The sequence below is a fragment of the Calidris pugnax genome, unplaced genomic scaffold, assembly GCF_001431845.1.
Source record: "Calidris pugnax isolate Ruff unplaced genomic scaffold, ASM143184v1 scaffold39, whole genome shotgun sequence".
NCBI classification, from domain to species: Eukaryota; Metazoa; Chordata; class Aves; order Charadriiformes; family Scolopacidae; genus Calidris; species Calidris pugnax.
Genome location: NW_015090828.1, coordinates 4,856,871 through 4,874,518, shown reverse-complemented (window position 1 = coordinate 4,874,518; position 17,648 = coordinate 4,856,871). Strand labels below are relative to the sequence as shown.

Here is a 17,648-nt window from a genome sequence, read left to right as displayed (position 1 = left end):
AAGTTATAAACTGTACTCCATAGAATATTCTAAACCCCATAGTATTAGCAAACTGCCAGAAGATCAAAATCGGCGCATATGAAAAACAGCTGTTTCCTATATAGTTTGCACTAGTTTTATCATGATTTGTCGCAAATAAGAATTGCACACATATTTATGCAACCAACTGATCATTTGCACATGCAGAAATCCAGTTTAATGAATATATAAACAAAGGGGAAATGCAGATTGTGTTTTCCTGTTTGAATATATTACTGTCTGTGTATCTATTTCATAAACATGGAATCCTAACTATCTGGGGTGCTAAGGTTAAAGAGCAGTCACTGGGCTTGATTCCATGGCTAGAACTACTAGATGGCTTTTTTATGGTCATGCATATTTCTGAGAATAAATTCAATGAAAAAGAGTTATGTCTACAATTGTTTTTGAATGAAATGCAAAATAAAGTAAGCATAGTTACCAACCCAAACCTCTGCCCTGGATTAATTAGATTTGCAAATTTTCAGAGATCAGACAGCCTATTTCTGAATACAGTTGGAAATTTTGTCAAGCACGGCAGTGTTTTTACAACGCACATTAGCAATAGGTAATTTACAAGATGGCTCATCTAAACAGTTTGGTTTGCAGGGTCCTTATTAAAGGTTTTTCCAAAAAACCAAAACAAAACAAAAATAGGATTTGTGTACCTCTGTAAATACAGGAAAGATAAATTACCTTGGCTCTTATCACTGCTTTTTCTTCTAGTCTAGTATTTCTCTTATGGTAATTAATGCTTTCAGTGGTTATGGGAAATTTATCAAGATTCAGTCTTTTCAGTTCTCTGTCTTCTCTTTTTCAAGTATATGAGACCAATCCCCCCTCCTTCATTTTCTTTCAGTGCAACTTCCCACCCCACTTGAATAACTTGGGTACTGTCAGCCTTCTTGACAACCATGGACTGAGATAATTTCAGCCTCTTCAATATTTTAACATGTTTGATTACTCCTCACCCCCAACAATTCACCAACTTTTAATTTTTTCAGCTGTAAGAGCAGTGCCATTTCTCCCTTTTTTACCTTGCTCTGAATCTGGTTTTGATCCCATAAGTCAAAAGGCCTTTTTGCATACCTGGTGGGTGGAACAAGGGGCTTTAGCAGGTTACTGACTTGGTGTTAGTATACCTGAGAGCGTCAGTGCAGCCCTGCCAAGCACTAGCATTTTTTGTCCCCTTCAGTCCTCTTAGACTGATTTTTAAGGAAGCAACAACATTTTTTTCATCTTTGCTTATGGCTCTAGAAATTTTCAGTTTTGATCTTACTTTGAATAGCATTGGAGAAGAATATCCAAGCTCATATTCAATGTCTAGGGATTTAGCGAAATCATGTTAAAACCAGTTCAAAGCAAATAATACAAAGCTCCATTCAAATAGTACTGATATATTTCTAATTTGTGTTTGTGTGAGTGATAGTAGGAAGATACTTTGTTATGTAGATTTTGCTGGTGTCTGTATCTGAAATGGATTTACAGGAATGTTTTACGAGATTAATGACAGGTTTTCAGTTTCTCAAAATTGTGTGGTTGTTTTTAATCTTACAATTGGGTGACTTCTTCCTGCTAAGGAATATGTCTTGCTGACCTAAGCAATAGAAAAAGTTTTATTCTGAAAACTGTGCACTGTGGAAACATATATAGAAACACAGATGGCTGAATGATGGTTTGAGTTACGGCAACTATGCGATTCTTAAGATTCTTTGGATGTTTCATGGCTTACGTGGTTGTTCTGCACCAAGAAATGGATTGTGCTGTCTACATCAATGCTATAATGACACTTTAAAATGATGGCAATGGTCCCAAGTTGGAAGCAGACTTTCAGCTTGCTTCCTTATGATTTATAGAAGAACCAGGCAGTCTGCTTATGTGAGAGACATTTTGAGGTTATTTCCTTAAAATCTTTAATTGCTAAAAAGACACCTTAAGTAACAAGTTCTAAGATTTGTCCTCCTGAGAGCCTGAGGAGGCCAGCAGCTTTGCAAGTGGGAGATGAAGCAGGTGAAAAGAATACAACAAAAATGTAGGAGATGATAGCAATCTCATTTTAGGGTATCTGTACAACAAAGAACTTTTGCATGAGGCTAATCTAGGTGCTAATATCCTAGGAGCTCCATGATTAGGAGTTTCCCATCTAACATATTAAGTTGGGCAGCTTTCCAGGAAAATACATATATGAATTGGAGATGAGGGTTGCTGCATGCTTTGGCTGTTAAGTGCATATCTCAGGCCTACACTTCTGGAGCAGGGGAGCTTCACTGTTATCGGTGAAGTCCTGTGTAACTCACGATATGAGAGAGATGAAGAATTAAGCTCAAGAGTAGCTGCTGTGACTTTTCATTTGCAGGTTTTGCAGACTGTTCCAATACATCCAGGTAAAAATAGCCTGTTCAGATAGCTGAGATCTGCAGGAATTCCTCAATAGCTCTCTGGAATTCTTACCACTTCTTTTTGCATGTGTGTAATGTTTTGCATGTAATATCACTACCATAGGAGGGATTATGTTCCAACATTATTCTAGTTGTGCACTTTGTATTGCCATGTAAACAGATTGCTACTAATAATAAATATTTCGTTTTGTTAAGACCAGTTTTAAACCATATGGGAAAATATCACTATTTTTTTGAGACTAAATCTGAGACGCGTATTTCCAGTTCTACTGTTTCCCAAAGATTTCCTGTTAAATTGAAAAGTTATTTTTTGCACAGATCAGAAGACATTATGAAAAAATTTGGTGATTTTTCATTTTGAGTGGCAGCAGTGTTGTGATTCACCCTTTTCATGGGCATCATTCCCTACATTCATAATGGATTTTGAAAATTGGAACAGGCTTCTGCCAACAAAAAAAATATTAATGAAATGTAGGATTGCATAATATAGTTTTTGCATAATGTAATTTTTCCCAGAAAATGAAATGACCACCTCCTAAAAATAAACTGAGGAACTGCTTTATAATCTTATTTTGCTGCAAGCCAAAGGCAAGATCTTGAATATATCTACATTGGCATATTTATTATTTACAGAGCCTCTGCAGCTTTGATGCATAAGATGGAACTCCTGAAGATGTATTATATGGTTTATCACAATGACTGCTGCATTAGCTGTAATCAGTTTATCATTCTTTTGATAATGAAAGAGTTTAAGATTTGTTGAAAAGTATACAGTGCACAAGCAAGGAAGTGAGGAAGCTGAGGATAGTGGTAACTCAGGAGTTCATCAGCACATATAAGTAAACATTTTCTGACAAATGACCTGGAAATTTTCTCCCAGATAGCAGAAAGAGATGCTTGACTGGTCTATGGCAGTAGTTAATCAATCAAATGCTCCCTACAGTATGGATTGAATTCAGTATGTCCTTGGTTACTGCCTGATCCCCCAAGTGACATCACAAACTTTTTGTTTCCTTTCTCATGCTTCTCCCACCAAAGGCTGTAAGTAGGAATTTGGATCAAGCCCTTTAGCAACAACTTGGGGAAAGCAACTGGATTTTATACAATGAAGGGGAGGGTAATAAATAATAATAAAGCCCATTAATCCTCTTTTTCATTAGTGCCAATGTCAGATAAACCTGCCCAGAGACTCTTGAGAAATGTTACATGGAAGATTTATTGTATGTGTAGTTTTAGATGTAAGTGTAATTTGGAAATGTGGTACCTCTACAGATTGACCAAATGATAGAGTAGATGAATTACAGCACCATATTTCAGTATGTCTCTTCAGCTGATTTCACGGCCTATTCAGTTAGTGCTGGCTGCATTGGGTGGATATGAACATCATTTGCTGCAAAAGTGACAGGACACTTTGTGGCAGGAGTTGAAATTAAGCTTTCTTTGGTGATGCACTTAAAGAATAGGTTTCATTCGGCTTCTTTTCTCCTGCCTGCTTGCTGTTTGACTTTGGCATATGACTATTTGTGAAAATGAACTAGTAATAAATTCATTTGCCTACTCTACATCACAGATGCAAACAATAGTTATGGTTACATAAACATTTTTAAATAGTGGGGATTAATTTTAATGGTGTATGAGGAGGAATGTTTACCCTGTATTGAAGCGTGACATAACAATGAATGAACTCTAAACTTTCCTCTCATTTAGAGCTTTAATATCCCTATTGATTTAAAAATCAGAAGATGACTGTTCCTCAAGCTCTCCCTAAAACCAGCATTTGCTTCTGAGAAGAGGACTTGGCTACTGTTTTATTCTGCTTGAAATTCACTGCTAAAAACTGTAATGCAATTGAGCCATGAGTTGTGGAGCACCTGCAGGCAGGGTGCAGGCACCTGATAGCAGGATGACTCAACCCTCCATCCTTCCAGTCTGGCATTCAGTTGTATTTGCCTTATGTTTGACTAAGAAATAATCTAGATTCTAGAAAAATGCGCTTTCCTAACACTAACTTTTATTTAAAACTTTAAGGTACATTTATATATCATTGTGATTTGCTTAGATCTGCACTGTGATTGTGCCTTGGTAATAATTTTTAAATTATGGAATGCAAGGCAATTGAGAAAGAACACGCAGAAATTATATAAAGGCTGAGTTTTTAAAAAGAGAGCTATTAAACAGGTTAGTCACAACCATGAGTCATTCAAATTGAGTCATGCTTACTTTTTGGTAGCTATAGATTATCTGGTTTTCCTGTTTCTCTACGCAGCTATGAGTAATGCTGTATTAAGAACTATTAGTGCTTTGGAGAATGGCTTTTCCTTACTCTGCGTGATGCCCCATCTCAGTATGTTTCTGCATTGGACAGTTTACAATGTCATTATTTGGCTGGTTCTTTCAAAACACTTGAGTAGCTGGTTGCATAAAACAAGCAGTAAGATATGTGCCAAGTGTTGAATCGAGGAGAGAGACATGCAAGTCAGGGACCTCACTACCAATCCATGATTTGCACCAAATCTGTGGGGGTTGGTAGGAGATGTTAATAGTCATCCTGGGTTTACATTAGCCCTTTTGCCACTTACAGTGGCTGAGACAGGAGTTTTGGGGTATATAGTTATACAGAATGGAGATGATACGTGAAGAACTAATAAAAAGAGGGCTGTGGGGGAGTGGGGCACAAATATGTCCTGAGATGGTAACTGGGTTGACGGCTTAATAACTGTTGAAGCTGGATTTGGATATGTTGAGTTTTTTCCTTCTATATTTGTAGTGAGCATGCATCAACACAGCTGTAGTGTTAGGCATAATCCCAGAGCCTTTACAACCATCATTCTAGACACAAAATTAGCATAATATGTATTGGCCAAATGTTTTCAGTTTGGTGGCTACCTAAAATTAGTCTGAAACTTTGTAGGTGCTTAAATGTGGGTTTGGGAGCCTGGATTTGGGTTAGAAAATGTAGGCTGTAGTTCTTCAAGTGTCAGCAAAGAGAGGGAAGTTACTGCAGCTCTGAATATTCCTGAATATGCCTACATTTAGACTGCAATACTCTTTGCTCTTTTTTAATAAGTACTGTCAGCATTTTTGTTAATATAAAGGCAAGACATTGTTTCCTTGTAATATTTACAGGAAAAAAATAGATATTACAGTCATGGTTTCAAGGATTGTTTATTATTTTTCACTGGCTCTGCTTATGACATTTTTTCTAAAGACTCTGATTCTCTCCAAAAATGGATAACTCACCTAGAAATAAAGCTTTCTTCCATGACTGGTATCTTGCTGACCGGTGCTGCAAGACTGCTAGATGAAAAATATTATCAAAATTAGAATGAAAACATCTTTCTTATTTTTACTTCTCTGATGAATAATGTAAAACCAAAAACAATTTCTCTAGTTTATCAAAGAGGTCAGGGGACAGACAATTTGAATCAGAAAATGTGATGGTGCCATGAAGAGCACTCAATGTGCTTTACAACAAAGGATTTAAATGCCTCAAACGGAAAAAGTAATTTTCACTGCTCTTTTGTAACAAAACTATTGCAATAGATAGCAAAGTGGTAAAGCTTTTTCCTGCATAAAAGTCTTTCCCACATGCTTCTGCTTCCTTTCAGCAGATCTATACAGGAAATACTTGACTCACAAAGAGTTTTCATTGGGACGAAATTTATGTGCAAGAGGTCATTTGTTCAGTGTCATTAGTTGTTGTAAGGCTGCACAAGGTCATCCCAGAGAAAATTTTCTTTCAAATCATTTTTGAGCCTTAAAAGGTGTTGCTAACCTGGGATGAGAACATATTAAAACAAAAAAACAACTGAAAAAAGAACATGGAATGCATTTTATAATCGAAGGTCTGACTGCTGTCCTCTGGTGTGCTACAGCTGTTTACTGAACTAATTCTGGGGACCTCCATGAGACATTCTAAGTCAGAATGAAAAGATAGTTCTTTCACAAAGTTTTATTAAGTGAGATTTATCTTGGTTGTTGGAAGAGAATCTCCCTTAGGAGCTGGAAAGGGCTGCAAAGTTTGGCCCCGTGAAAATCATGGGCTGTTGTAAGGACCTCTGCGTGGTGCCATGGGTGGTAGATTACCTGTGGTCTGGCTATGTCACAACTCACATCTTGGTATTTGGGACAAGAAACTCCATTACCTAGGAAATGGAGATGTCCCAGGGGCCCTGGTACAGGGCATGTCTGCAAACATGCTTGAGCTCAGCGCTCTCTCAGGATATTTCTTGCAGAGCAAGGGAACCACGCCAGCTCACAAGATAAAAGAGCACACGCTTAAACAGTACGCAGTGCGGCAGGAGAATGAAAAAGCCAAGAGTACAGATGGTGTGTGGTTATGTGGATATTTCCTTGGCTTTGTAAAGAAATTAGGTCCTGTGTTCCCTGTCTTTCAGTGCCTGCCACAGGTTTATCCCTTCCCTAAACAACCATTATAGAAAAGAAAATGCTTTTAAGTAATGAAAAGGTAAATTCAAACGTGTATAAGACACCTCTGTGCCAGTTACTTATATTTTCTGTATGGTTCTGGTTTTATGCCACAAAGCTGAATATTATGTAACAGAATTGTGTTATTAAATTTCTGTAGAGTTCTGTGTCCTCTCCTAGCTGTTTCACTGTGTTGAAAGACATAATCTGCTGAGAACGTATGTTTGGGTGAAAGACAATTTCCTGTCTTTCCCTCAATCTTAAAGAAAAAAAATTTTGCTTACTGGGAAACACAAAACAAAAAGTGTTGAGAGTTAAGCATTTTCTTAAACTTCAGAAGAACAAACTTTTATCTGTGCTGACGAACAATGCATTGTCCTTCTGGCAAGTTAAAATAGTAGGTGGTATGACACTAGCACAGATCATGAGCCTGGATAGAAATAGAAGCCAAATAGAGTAGGACTACTTGCTATGAGAAGAAATTAAACCAGCAAGGTAGAAGCTGAGCAGGAGTTCACCACTGACTGCGGCTGCTATTACTGAGTGGCTCATTCACATCATACAAGTGCAGGGATATACGGCATAACTGATGAGATTTTTCTGATGTCAATGGATCATGATATTGGAAAAGTTAATGGTCTGAATCAGTGGTTTTCAAAGGTCATTGACTGTACATTATAGTGAATAGAAAATCAGAAAAACAACTTGGAAAAAAAATAAATGGTGGAGCTCATTACCGTGCATTTTTCTTAGTGGAAATGAGAATGAGCAACTGGAGCTTCATAAACCCCCACAAAAATAGATGAACTAAAGCCCAGAAGTAAAGGGACCTGCCCCAGTTGCCCACCACAGCTGTGTTTACATTGTGATTGTTTGCTTATGTTGTTTATTGTGTTTATTCTAGATTTCATTTGTGCCTTCTTATTATGTCCTCCAATACCTGTTTCATTCCTTTTGGCCAGCACATTCTTTTCTTTTCTGTCTTTTCTCCCTGTCCAAAATTGCTTGCCATGTGGATGGCTTTTCCTCCCTATGAGAGGTAAGATAGCTGTGAAAAAATATAATGTTGAATTGACAGCCAGAAATAAGTTAACTAAATACAGTTCTTGGTAGGCTTTTACTATGGCTCAGAGGGGGCTCCACAGGGGCCTGTGAGAAGTTGAATCTGTCTTGGTTTTATGTGACACATGCAGCAAGTTCAGAAAAGGACGTGCAAATAAACACACTACATCAGTTTTGATTTAATGACATCAACTTCTCTTCTGACCCTTCTAGCTCCTGAAATTAATAAAGATTCAGCAAAGGAGTAATAAGATTCATGTGTATAAAGATACTGACCGCAGTGAATAGGGTTAGAAAGCTCTCTGTGGGATCACGTGTCTTGTACAGTTATATCTTGTGTGTGCAAATGGAGATTTCTTGTTTTTTCAGATGTAAGAAGCAATGTTGTCTTCAGTTTTTCAGGTATTTCAGATGTGCAGAGTAGTGCAGTGTAAAGCTAAATTCACTCCTAAACATCCATGTGTTACTGCCCGTATTTTCTTTTGTTTCCAAATGTGAAGTAGTTCTGGTTATTATGTTATATGTGTCTTAAGTTACAGTTTATACTTTTGTAACTGCATTTATTACTGTTCTCTTTCTGAATTTTATTAATCACTCTTGACGTCACACGAACAGTAGTGGTTACTCAGAATTCTCTGAGTATGATCTAAATTCATAAATAGAAAGTAGTTTGTGTTGAAGCTAAGTGGCATATAGTGGTGTAGTTTTACATTTCATATCTCTGATTAGTTTATACATTAATGCTTCATAATCTCTCTGTTCCAGTTAGATTTTCCTGCAGTGCAACAAAAATAGAAAGCAGGAAGCAAGCTATGAAAAAGAAATATTCAAGGACTTAAAGGGTCTGTTTGGCTTTATACCCAAAAAGTATTCAGGCACATCAGATCAAAGGGATGAGCCCTGCTGGGCTATAAATATTGTGGGCAACATCCTCGAATGGTGTAAACTAGCACAGCTTTGCATGGACTCCGGGTACAGCTGCCCACCCCTCTGAAAGAACCCGTTGATGTTTTCTGCTTGTAGTCAGAGCTAGAAATACACGCACACGTGTTTTGTAAACTAGAAAGAGGCTTAGAGGGGATTCAGTGTGAATTGGTTTTTAATGTTACCCAACCTGTCCCTCCGATATCAATAGGACTAATCAGTGGTTGTCTTGATGCACAGTGCATGCTTGGGGAGAAGGCCAGGTGCCCTTTGAAAACACATAATTGCTGATAATGGAGCTCTTTGATAATGCTAATTAAAGAGGTGTTGCCTATATGTCACTGCTCTGACATTAGGCAGCACTTGCTGTAAGTTTGTTTTATTATGTGACTTCTGCATTGGTGTAGATTTTGTTTTATATCATTCTGGCTTTTGTGCTGCTGGGAAGAGAAGGCTACAGGTGATTGAAGACACTGTGTGTATGTGCACACAGGTTACACAACTGGATTCCCAGGTGGTGAGGAAAAGGTCTGCAAAGGGAAATCTGAGAAAAAACATGTACTTTCTTGTTTTTTCTTTGCTTTCAGAAAGCAAGTAGATTTCCCAGAACAACCAGTATTGCTTTAGATGAAAACAGTTATGTCCCCAAGAAGCAGCCAAGAATCATACATATTTTGCATATTTCTTTCTTGTGCCTGGGCTTAACAAGAACTAAATTGTGTGGCTCCACTCATCAACTGACCCAACAGAAAAAAACATTAATGTTTTAATGTTTTTTGAATGTATGAGCATCTCTTTGCTTGGTCTTTCCTTTTAACATCAACTTTTTGAGAACGTGGTTTAGCTCAAGTTCACTTTTCCATTTTATTTTGGAAAAAGTTGGGAAAGCTGTACATTTAAACCTTTGGCATTCTCGCTCATAATTACAGTCTCTCCTCTGCCTATATGATCACATTCAAATTGTTCAGCAAGATTTGCACTCTTACAAAGAAGAGGAAATTCTTGAATGTTTGAGAGCGAAATCTCTTCCTGGCTGATCTGTCTGTTCTCTGCAGTTGTCTTCAGATGGAGAAACACAAACTGTGGAGCTTCTTAATTCTGTCTTTCTTTAATTTTATTGACTTCTTTAATTTGATATTCAGAAGATGCTCTTTCCTCTTAATAACTTTATTATATGTAATACTAATTAATAATGTTAATGTTTTCTGTGGTTTTAACAACCCTCTGAAATAATCAGTCTGGGATTGTAAAGGAGGAATGTTGACCCTGTAGCGTTCCTTCACCATTAGGTAGCTCAGACAAAAAAGAGGGGACACTCTTTTAAAAAGCCACCACCGCCAAAACAAGCCAAAAACCCCAATCCCTGCCATTATCTAAACGCATTCTTCACACGTGCTCTGCTCCAGGGAAAAAGTATCATTTTTTACTATGTCTTTGCCTTTATTTGCCTCTCTTCTCTTCCTGCTATCACAAGCAAAAGGAACATTGTGACCTTGCAGACACATCAGGCAGACAAATTAATTCAGAGGTAGTTCTTGCAATTCTGATGTTTTCTTAAGTAAGTAGTGGTAATGATCAAGGCTTCTAAAATAAGAATATTTACTTTTAGGTGTAGTGATCTGTTGATGCATTCTGGACACCTCAGTAGAATTAACGGGGATGCGTGTGTATTATTCTCCATCTTGCAATGCTCAGAGGAAAAACTGGTTTTGTATTAGTGCTGAGTCTAGCCTGACTGGTGTAAACCTGCTGGAAACAGTGTTGTCATCTGTGGCAGTATTAAATTACCTGCAGCGGACAACTGCAGTCAAGCAAGTTTTGGCTCTGTCACTAGCACCAGTTTGACTGGTACAGTTTGGTTTATCACATAGCCTAGTGCATGCTGGATAATGATTCTTGGGCATCACTACAGAGGTTTTCAGCAGAGCTGATAGGACTTCATAAAACATCTTGTTCTTTAATAAAAAAATTAGAGGCATAGTTCGTATTTCCAGCTTAGCACACTTAGTCAAGTCAGCAGACCTATATAAAGTAGGCTTATGCTAATTAACCAGGGCACCAGTAGCAGTGTAGCCTTCCAGCAGGAAGTTTAATGTGGGCTCCTTGCCCCAGTGATTACCCGTTTTCCTGGGAGGTTCCCCTGTTGGCAGGATTAGTGCTTGAAATGTAACCCAAGCAGTGGGACTGAAGTCATCCACAAATCAGAATTTCCAGTCTGCAGAAAATTGTGCATTTCCGTGATATTTTTCCCTTTAAAAAAGCAGGGATCTGACTGATGTATTACTGTACCTTTTGAGCTACAGGGCCCAGTGCTAACTTGGGTGTGCTATGGGAGTGTGTATGGGATTCATGGGCCCGCTGCTTAGAAGGCTTGAGTAAGGCAGTTTGATTTCTCACTAAAATATCTTCAGAAAATATAACCCTGAAGGTTTGTGCAGTTGTAGAAAGCTTTATCTAACCCAACATATATATGTCTTATGGAATTGCCCTAGACTGGATTATGACAACCGTGTCTGCAGTTCTGCTCATCTTGAGTCTTTTCTTGTCTGTGCATTTTAAGACATACAGCAAGATCAGCTGAATGCTATTTCCCCCCAGGTCCATTCACTCGGATGATGTGCTAATTAGGTCACTGAGAAAAATCAAAAATATAGAAACTGGATTGAGTGCTCACCAGCTGGCTCCTACATGTAATTGCTATATTTTGGGTTAATTTGTCTTAAGCTGTTTTCTGATGTCTCTGAGAATGTTACCCATAAAAAGGCAGACTGCACATCAAGAAAGCAAGTCAGTGAACACATGAATATTTTGAGCCGCAGAATGTAGCATTCAGTATTTATCACTACAGGAAAGAGGCATGTGACTTCTCTCTCACATGGCAGCTCCTAGGTTCATGCCTTACTGATTGGAAAATGGCAAAAGTATCCTGAGGAATCACTTTTGAAGAAAGGGCAAGGCAGTGGAACAATCCACAGTGCTAATATTTTGTTGCAGAATGATCTCTGGGACAACACCTGCTCTTATCCCATAAGAAAGTCCTGTGTGTTGGAAGACAATTGACTTGCTGAAGGTAGAAATTAGTTACTGCAGAGTCCCTTGGTTTGTTTTCTGCTTAAATAGAAGTGTTCTGTCATAAGTGTGACCTCAGAAGTAGCAGCATGACCTGACAAGCAAGCATATTTAATCTGCTCCTTGCTGGAGTTGAATGAGTTTTGGCCATGAATGCATATGCTGTGTATGCATACGGGTAGGAGTGAGTGTGGCTCCTTGTTGGTACAATTTGAGAGAGAGATGAAGAACTGTTGGAGCACTTTGAGGTATTGCTACTAAGCAGGAACACATGTACTCCACAGCAAACAAATTTGCTCAATATTTTTATGAGTCTCTGAGCTCAGCTGGTTCTGGCAGGGATGACTTGACTTCATCCAGAGAGGCAGTAGGGGGGAGATCATCCAGTCATTCCAACTTTCCATTTATTTGGGTAGTGGAACATAAGTAACTTCTTCCTGGTGCTGGAGGGAGTCACCTTGGGCTCTTTGTCACGTACAGTGTGTTGTGCTGCATCTCTCATGTCCTTCTGTAGCATCTAGTGCAGGTCCCTTGTACGGCCTAACCATAGTGCAAAATGTAATTGCCTCTGATGCAGCAATTTCAGCACAAGCAATTTGGACTCTGTGGAATAACAAATAATAATAAAGAAAATAGTCTTGCAATAAATGCTAATGACACCCAATAGGATTGCACTGAATTTGTCATTAGATAGTAGATATTAAATGCAGAAATACTAACTTTCCCAGAACCTTAGAGAGCTTAGAGTTCTTTGTAAATATGTAACTCTCCCTCTAAAGATACAGTTTATTTCCCAATGCAAATTCTTCATTATTCTGTAGTTAAGGCTGAAAGGCCTTATCATTTACCTGAATCAGAAATGCCCTTAAGAGAACAAAGTCATTTACTGAGTGAATTTTGGAAATTGAGGCAACCATTCTATTCTGCAGGTGAAACCAAGCTGCCACAAAGTCTGTAGGGGGCTGTGTGTGTGTCTGTCACCATTTAGACCGCTGTAGCTTGGGAAGCTTCACTATTCCTTTTTTTCCCCCTAGCCTTTTGATGTTGATTGTTGTGCTCTTTTCGGTTCTCCTGAAGCCAGAATTACTTCTGCCCACTCTTGTCTCACTACCTCTCTCTTCTTGTGCAGTCTTCTGAAACTAGACCATACTGTCTTTGTAAAGCATTCACTGCCTAATACATGTTTATAATGTTAACTAATGCTGTTCTGACCTTATGAACATATCATTTATATCAAGCATGTGCCTCTTGATGATACAAACTATCAAATAGAGAATGGAATTTCTTTGTCAATCTATTTGGCAACCATAAATAGGCAATATAATAGTCATTCTTCAGAAGTGAGCAGCAACATGTGTCTGAATCCTGGTATTTGCAAACTTACTTTGAAGTTTTCCAACATTTTTGTTGTCAGCTGAGAGCTGGCATGTGATATTTATGTTGGCTTAGTCAACATTTGGCAAAAGAGGGTAAGAACAAAGCTGGGTATAAAATGGGAAGCTTTTTAACAGAGAAGGCACCTTTCCATAGGTATGATAGTGCAAAAATATGGATCACTTAAACTGTCCAGCATATATAAGGAAAACTGATTTAAAAGCCTTTATTTTCAGAATTTCAGCAAGATATGTTTTCATTACTTCAAAAATACAAAGTCCTTAAAAGTATAAGTGCTCAGTGGTGAAGTCCAAAACTTACTTCATGCACTGAGAATTTCAGTATGTTGAAGAATTATGTTTTATAGCGTTACAGTCCTAACTGACTTTAATGTCATTATTGAAAATGAGGAGATAACATCCATATTATGTTTTTGCTGCACCCAGAACTTAGAGAGAAGCAGAGGTGCAGGTTCAACCATCTTTGGCTCTCCCCTGTGAGGTAGGGTAAGACCAGGGTCTCTGCCAGCTCTAGTCTCATGCAGAGCATGTGAATAGAAAGGAGGTGAAAGGAAGCAGCATCAGCTAACAAGCCCAAGCCAACAACATTGGTGAAATGAGCTTTTGCCCCTAAAGAGAAATTACTTCCTTCTGTGAGGAAAAGAAGAGAAGTTATTGTGAGTCTACTGTAGCTCCTCCCTCAAGTTCCCCCAGGAGCAGGATGGCTTCATCTGTGTGATTGGGAGATCAGCTCTGAAACAGGATCCTTGGTTTGGTTCTCCTTTCATGTATTTATTAATATTATTCTGTTTTACATGAAATTTATTATTTGTCACATGGTTTCACAACCTTGCAAGAAGAGACTATCCAATAACACTGGTCAAGCACCACTTTTAAAACAAGTGGAAGTTTGTGAGTGACCTGAAATAAATGTGGAGGGCTTGCCTAGAAGAGATTTAGCAACAGCTATGTGGCACTGGACTTCAGAAAAAACAATGAAAAAGGGATTGCATTTTAAAGTTGGTCTCACTCGAAAGCATCCCTGTTTTACAAACCAATCTTCAATCGTATTCTAGTTGTATTCTATAATCATGTTATTAGTAATAGCAACAAGGCCCTGCAGTATGTTTGCACAGGGCATGAATTAGCAGAGAACTTGACCTTGAATTTTGCACATAGAAACAGAGAAGTTACGTTTACAAGTGTTCTGTGTTGGTTCCGTTTCTTGTGTGGGTATACATAGGGGAGTGGGGATAAATACCCAGTTTCTCTTTAAGCTCTGCTTTAAGCGATCTGTGATGCATATCAATGTGATTTTGTGACAAAAAGTTATGATTCTTCCATTACACACTTGAAATGCTAGCTGTAAATCTAGCCTAACCATTAAAAACGAAGAGCCAAGCACTCAAGCTTTCTGAAACATGCTTATTAAAAATAATATCAGATTTTTTAATGGCCCTCTACTTTTTGGGCATCTAAGTCAAGTTTTTGATTGCCACAACAGCTAGGAGCATATATTTTGTTCAGCCGCCCTCCTGCAAATAGAAAAACAATAAAGAAATTTATATTTTTATGGCCAGACCCAAGAAACTAGAAGCAGGAGAAGAAAAAAAAATGAATCTTTAGGTCAAAGGCAAGATTTAAGTGCTAAGCATTAAATTTAGCTTTTCTGTTTACCCTTCTCTCACAAAACGTGCTACTTTGTAGCGCAGAAGTCCCCATAGCCTGGCTGTGATATTCTGAACCCCAGGAAATTTGTGCAATAATATGAATTGATGTATATATACAAATATGGGAAAGGAAAGAGCAAAATAGTGTGCACAAGCAGGTAGGAAGGCTGGGAAGAGGTGAAGGTAAGATACATTGTTGGTGCTGCCGGTGAGAGAAGGGAAATTGTCAGGGCTGTGGCTCCCAGCTGCTGCTGCTGCTGCCTGGGAAATGTGTGTCAAAATCACCCAGTGGCACAAGCAGCGGCAGGGATGACGCTGCCCCTCTCGGTATCCCTGCTCCTCCTGGTGCTGTCGTCCACCAGGTGCCATCATCACAAAGGAGTACTCATAAGATGCTGTTGTCTGCATTGCCTTCTCCTCCCCTTAAACAAAAATACAACTGGTATGTGGCAGTGAGATTTATTTTTATTTTTTTTTTTTCTGCTGCTGTAAGATTTCGAGATAATCCAACAGTGTATTTACTGGATTTGAGAGGTGATGTTGGAGGGGGAATTCCACTGTTGCCTCAAACCCAGCAGTTTATAGTATCCTGAGTTGACCCCTACTGAATGTATTACTTCAGGTTTGAAACATTTTGTTGCAGGAGCACAGCAGCCTGTTCCTTTAATGGGAATGGTTTAATCTATCGCTTGCTGTTAGCTTAATAACCTTTTGCTACTTGAACTGTCCTTTCTGCCAGATTATTTTTTCACAGCTTCCCTTGGGGTTTGGCGATGAGCTGAGTGTGTAAGAGACCACTAAACAAGAAAACAAAAATCTCCAGAGATCTTAGCTGAGCAACCCTATTTAAGTAATAAAACTGACTGTGTTTGGTGAGGCAACTACATAGAGCAAACGTTTAAAGGACAGAACGCCAAATACTTGTTTGTAACCCTAAGCCTTTCTTAGCAGCATTGTTACAGTTATAAAAGAATATGATCCCTTTCTGAGCCTCACAGACTACCTGCATCCCTGTATTAATTCACAGCGCTGCTGGATGGGCTTTGTGAGCGTTGTAGGGCTAATCCCTACAGTTCCTTGATTTTGAGCATGTGCAGAGCAGCCGAAGGTACAGCCGAGCGTGTAGAGCTGCCACACAGAGACTTGCCTTGCAATGCCATGTTTGTGCATGTGTTCCTACAACTGAGAAGGATACAGGGAGCCTGCCTGCCTGGCTGACTTATCTGATGTTTTCTTGTTTCTGTTTCAGCATTCAAGATAATTCCTTCAACACGACAGATTTAGCAGAGTAAGTGAACACTTTAAAGATGTCCTTATTTTTAAATAAGAATGATGAGTTTAGTTACAGTAGAAAATAACTGTAAGTGGTATGTGAGAAGTCCCAAGCTGTCTGTCATATATTTTGATTCGGTCTTCTGTAATCTAAATATATTATTGACTGTATGGGAAAGATTGCATGAAGCAGCTGCTTTTACATGCTCTGTGATCATTTAGCAGTAAAATACCTTTCTGGGAGAATATAGTTGATGCACATCACACATGTTTAAATGCATGATTTTCAGTGTAGGATAAATATCCTGTGAAAATATTGCTCATTTCTGATACTAATGATCTTGAAAAACACAAGCATGTCAGTTCTTTAAGAACACACGGTCTGTAGTTTCTGCAAGCATTATTAAAAAAAAAAAAATCCTTGAAAATATTTTGAAAAAAATAGCTATCCATGATTTAGGCCAAGTACCAAATACCTCATTTCTTTGTAATCGATCCCATAAACTCATTAGAAGGCCTTTCATATATATAATGACCATAAAGATATATATGTTGATTTTTTGTTGTTGCTGTTTTACAGAGACAACAGAACAGCACAGGGGAAAACATTAGAAAGTTAGAAAGGCAAAGGCTCTAGGAACCATTACAGATTAAATGGTCTTTGTTTTCTTTCAGTCTAAAAAAATTCAATTTTTTTGTTCTCTACATTATTTTTTTCATGTTTTTGATTGTTTCAAAAGCTCTTAGGGAAGATTCTTAAGCAGTAATGTGCCAAGCAAATTCTCAGGAAGGAAATGATTTGTAGCTTTGTTTGTGTATTAGTTGAGCTTTACACTGTGAAAATGCCCATAATTTAAAAAGCCCTAGCTGGACAGTGAGCCAGTGTTTGCCTAAGTGTTGTGGGGACAGGATACATTCCAAAAGCAGGCCAAGTTGTAATCTTCTGAGCCATCCCTAAGTATTGTCAAAACCACTACAGAAAAAGTAACATTTCATAAGGATCCAAATAATTTCCCTCTCATACATTGCTTCACTTTATTTGCTTATATTTCTTCACTTTATTTCATGTTTTAACTTAGTAATTCTTTTAGTGTGATTGTGGCAGTATGCAAATATTTAATGGAAGCTGATAAATCATGAGGTCATTTTTTATTATTTTCCTGCATCGCTATTAGTTAAATGATGAATTCTGGTCTGTAAAATTCTGGGGTTCTCGCCCTTCACAAAAGAATAACCAGATTACAGATAGTGCATTTTTCTCCTTCCCTTTTCTCTGTCCCTAAGTACATCTATTGCTTCCATAAAGATTCCCCTGGAGCGGCCCTTGTCTCTGCTTCAACTTTGAGGTTTCTGGGACTTGGAGGTGATGGCCTTTCTCTGTGATGCTTCTTGTGACCATTAAGACAAGAGCCAGGATGGCATAAAATCTGACT

At 38.3% G+C, this 17,648-nt stretch overlaps 1 protein-coding gene across 3 annotated transcripts in view; it reads left to right on the top strand.

The window, feature by feature from the left end:
- Window positions 1-17,648, top strand: part of FAM13C (family with sequence similarity 13 member C) — a 126,949-nt gene that overhangs the window by 56,918 nt on the left and 52,383 nt on the right. For 2 of the 3 annotated variants that reach the window (XM_014940511.1, XM_014940509.1), the window contains exon 1: window positions 16,075-16,231. In XM_014940511.1, coding sequence (XP_014795997.1) covers window positions 16,170-16,231 — 62 coding nt within the window. In that variant the 5' untranslated portion in view covers window positions 16,075-16,169. Of the gene's footprint in view, window positions 1-16,074; window positions 16,232-17,648 lie in introns of those variants that run through there. The other variant, XM_014940508.1, reaches the window with a different exon arrangement.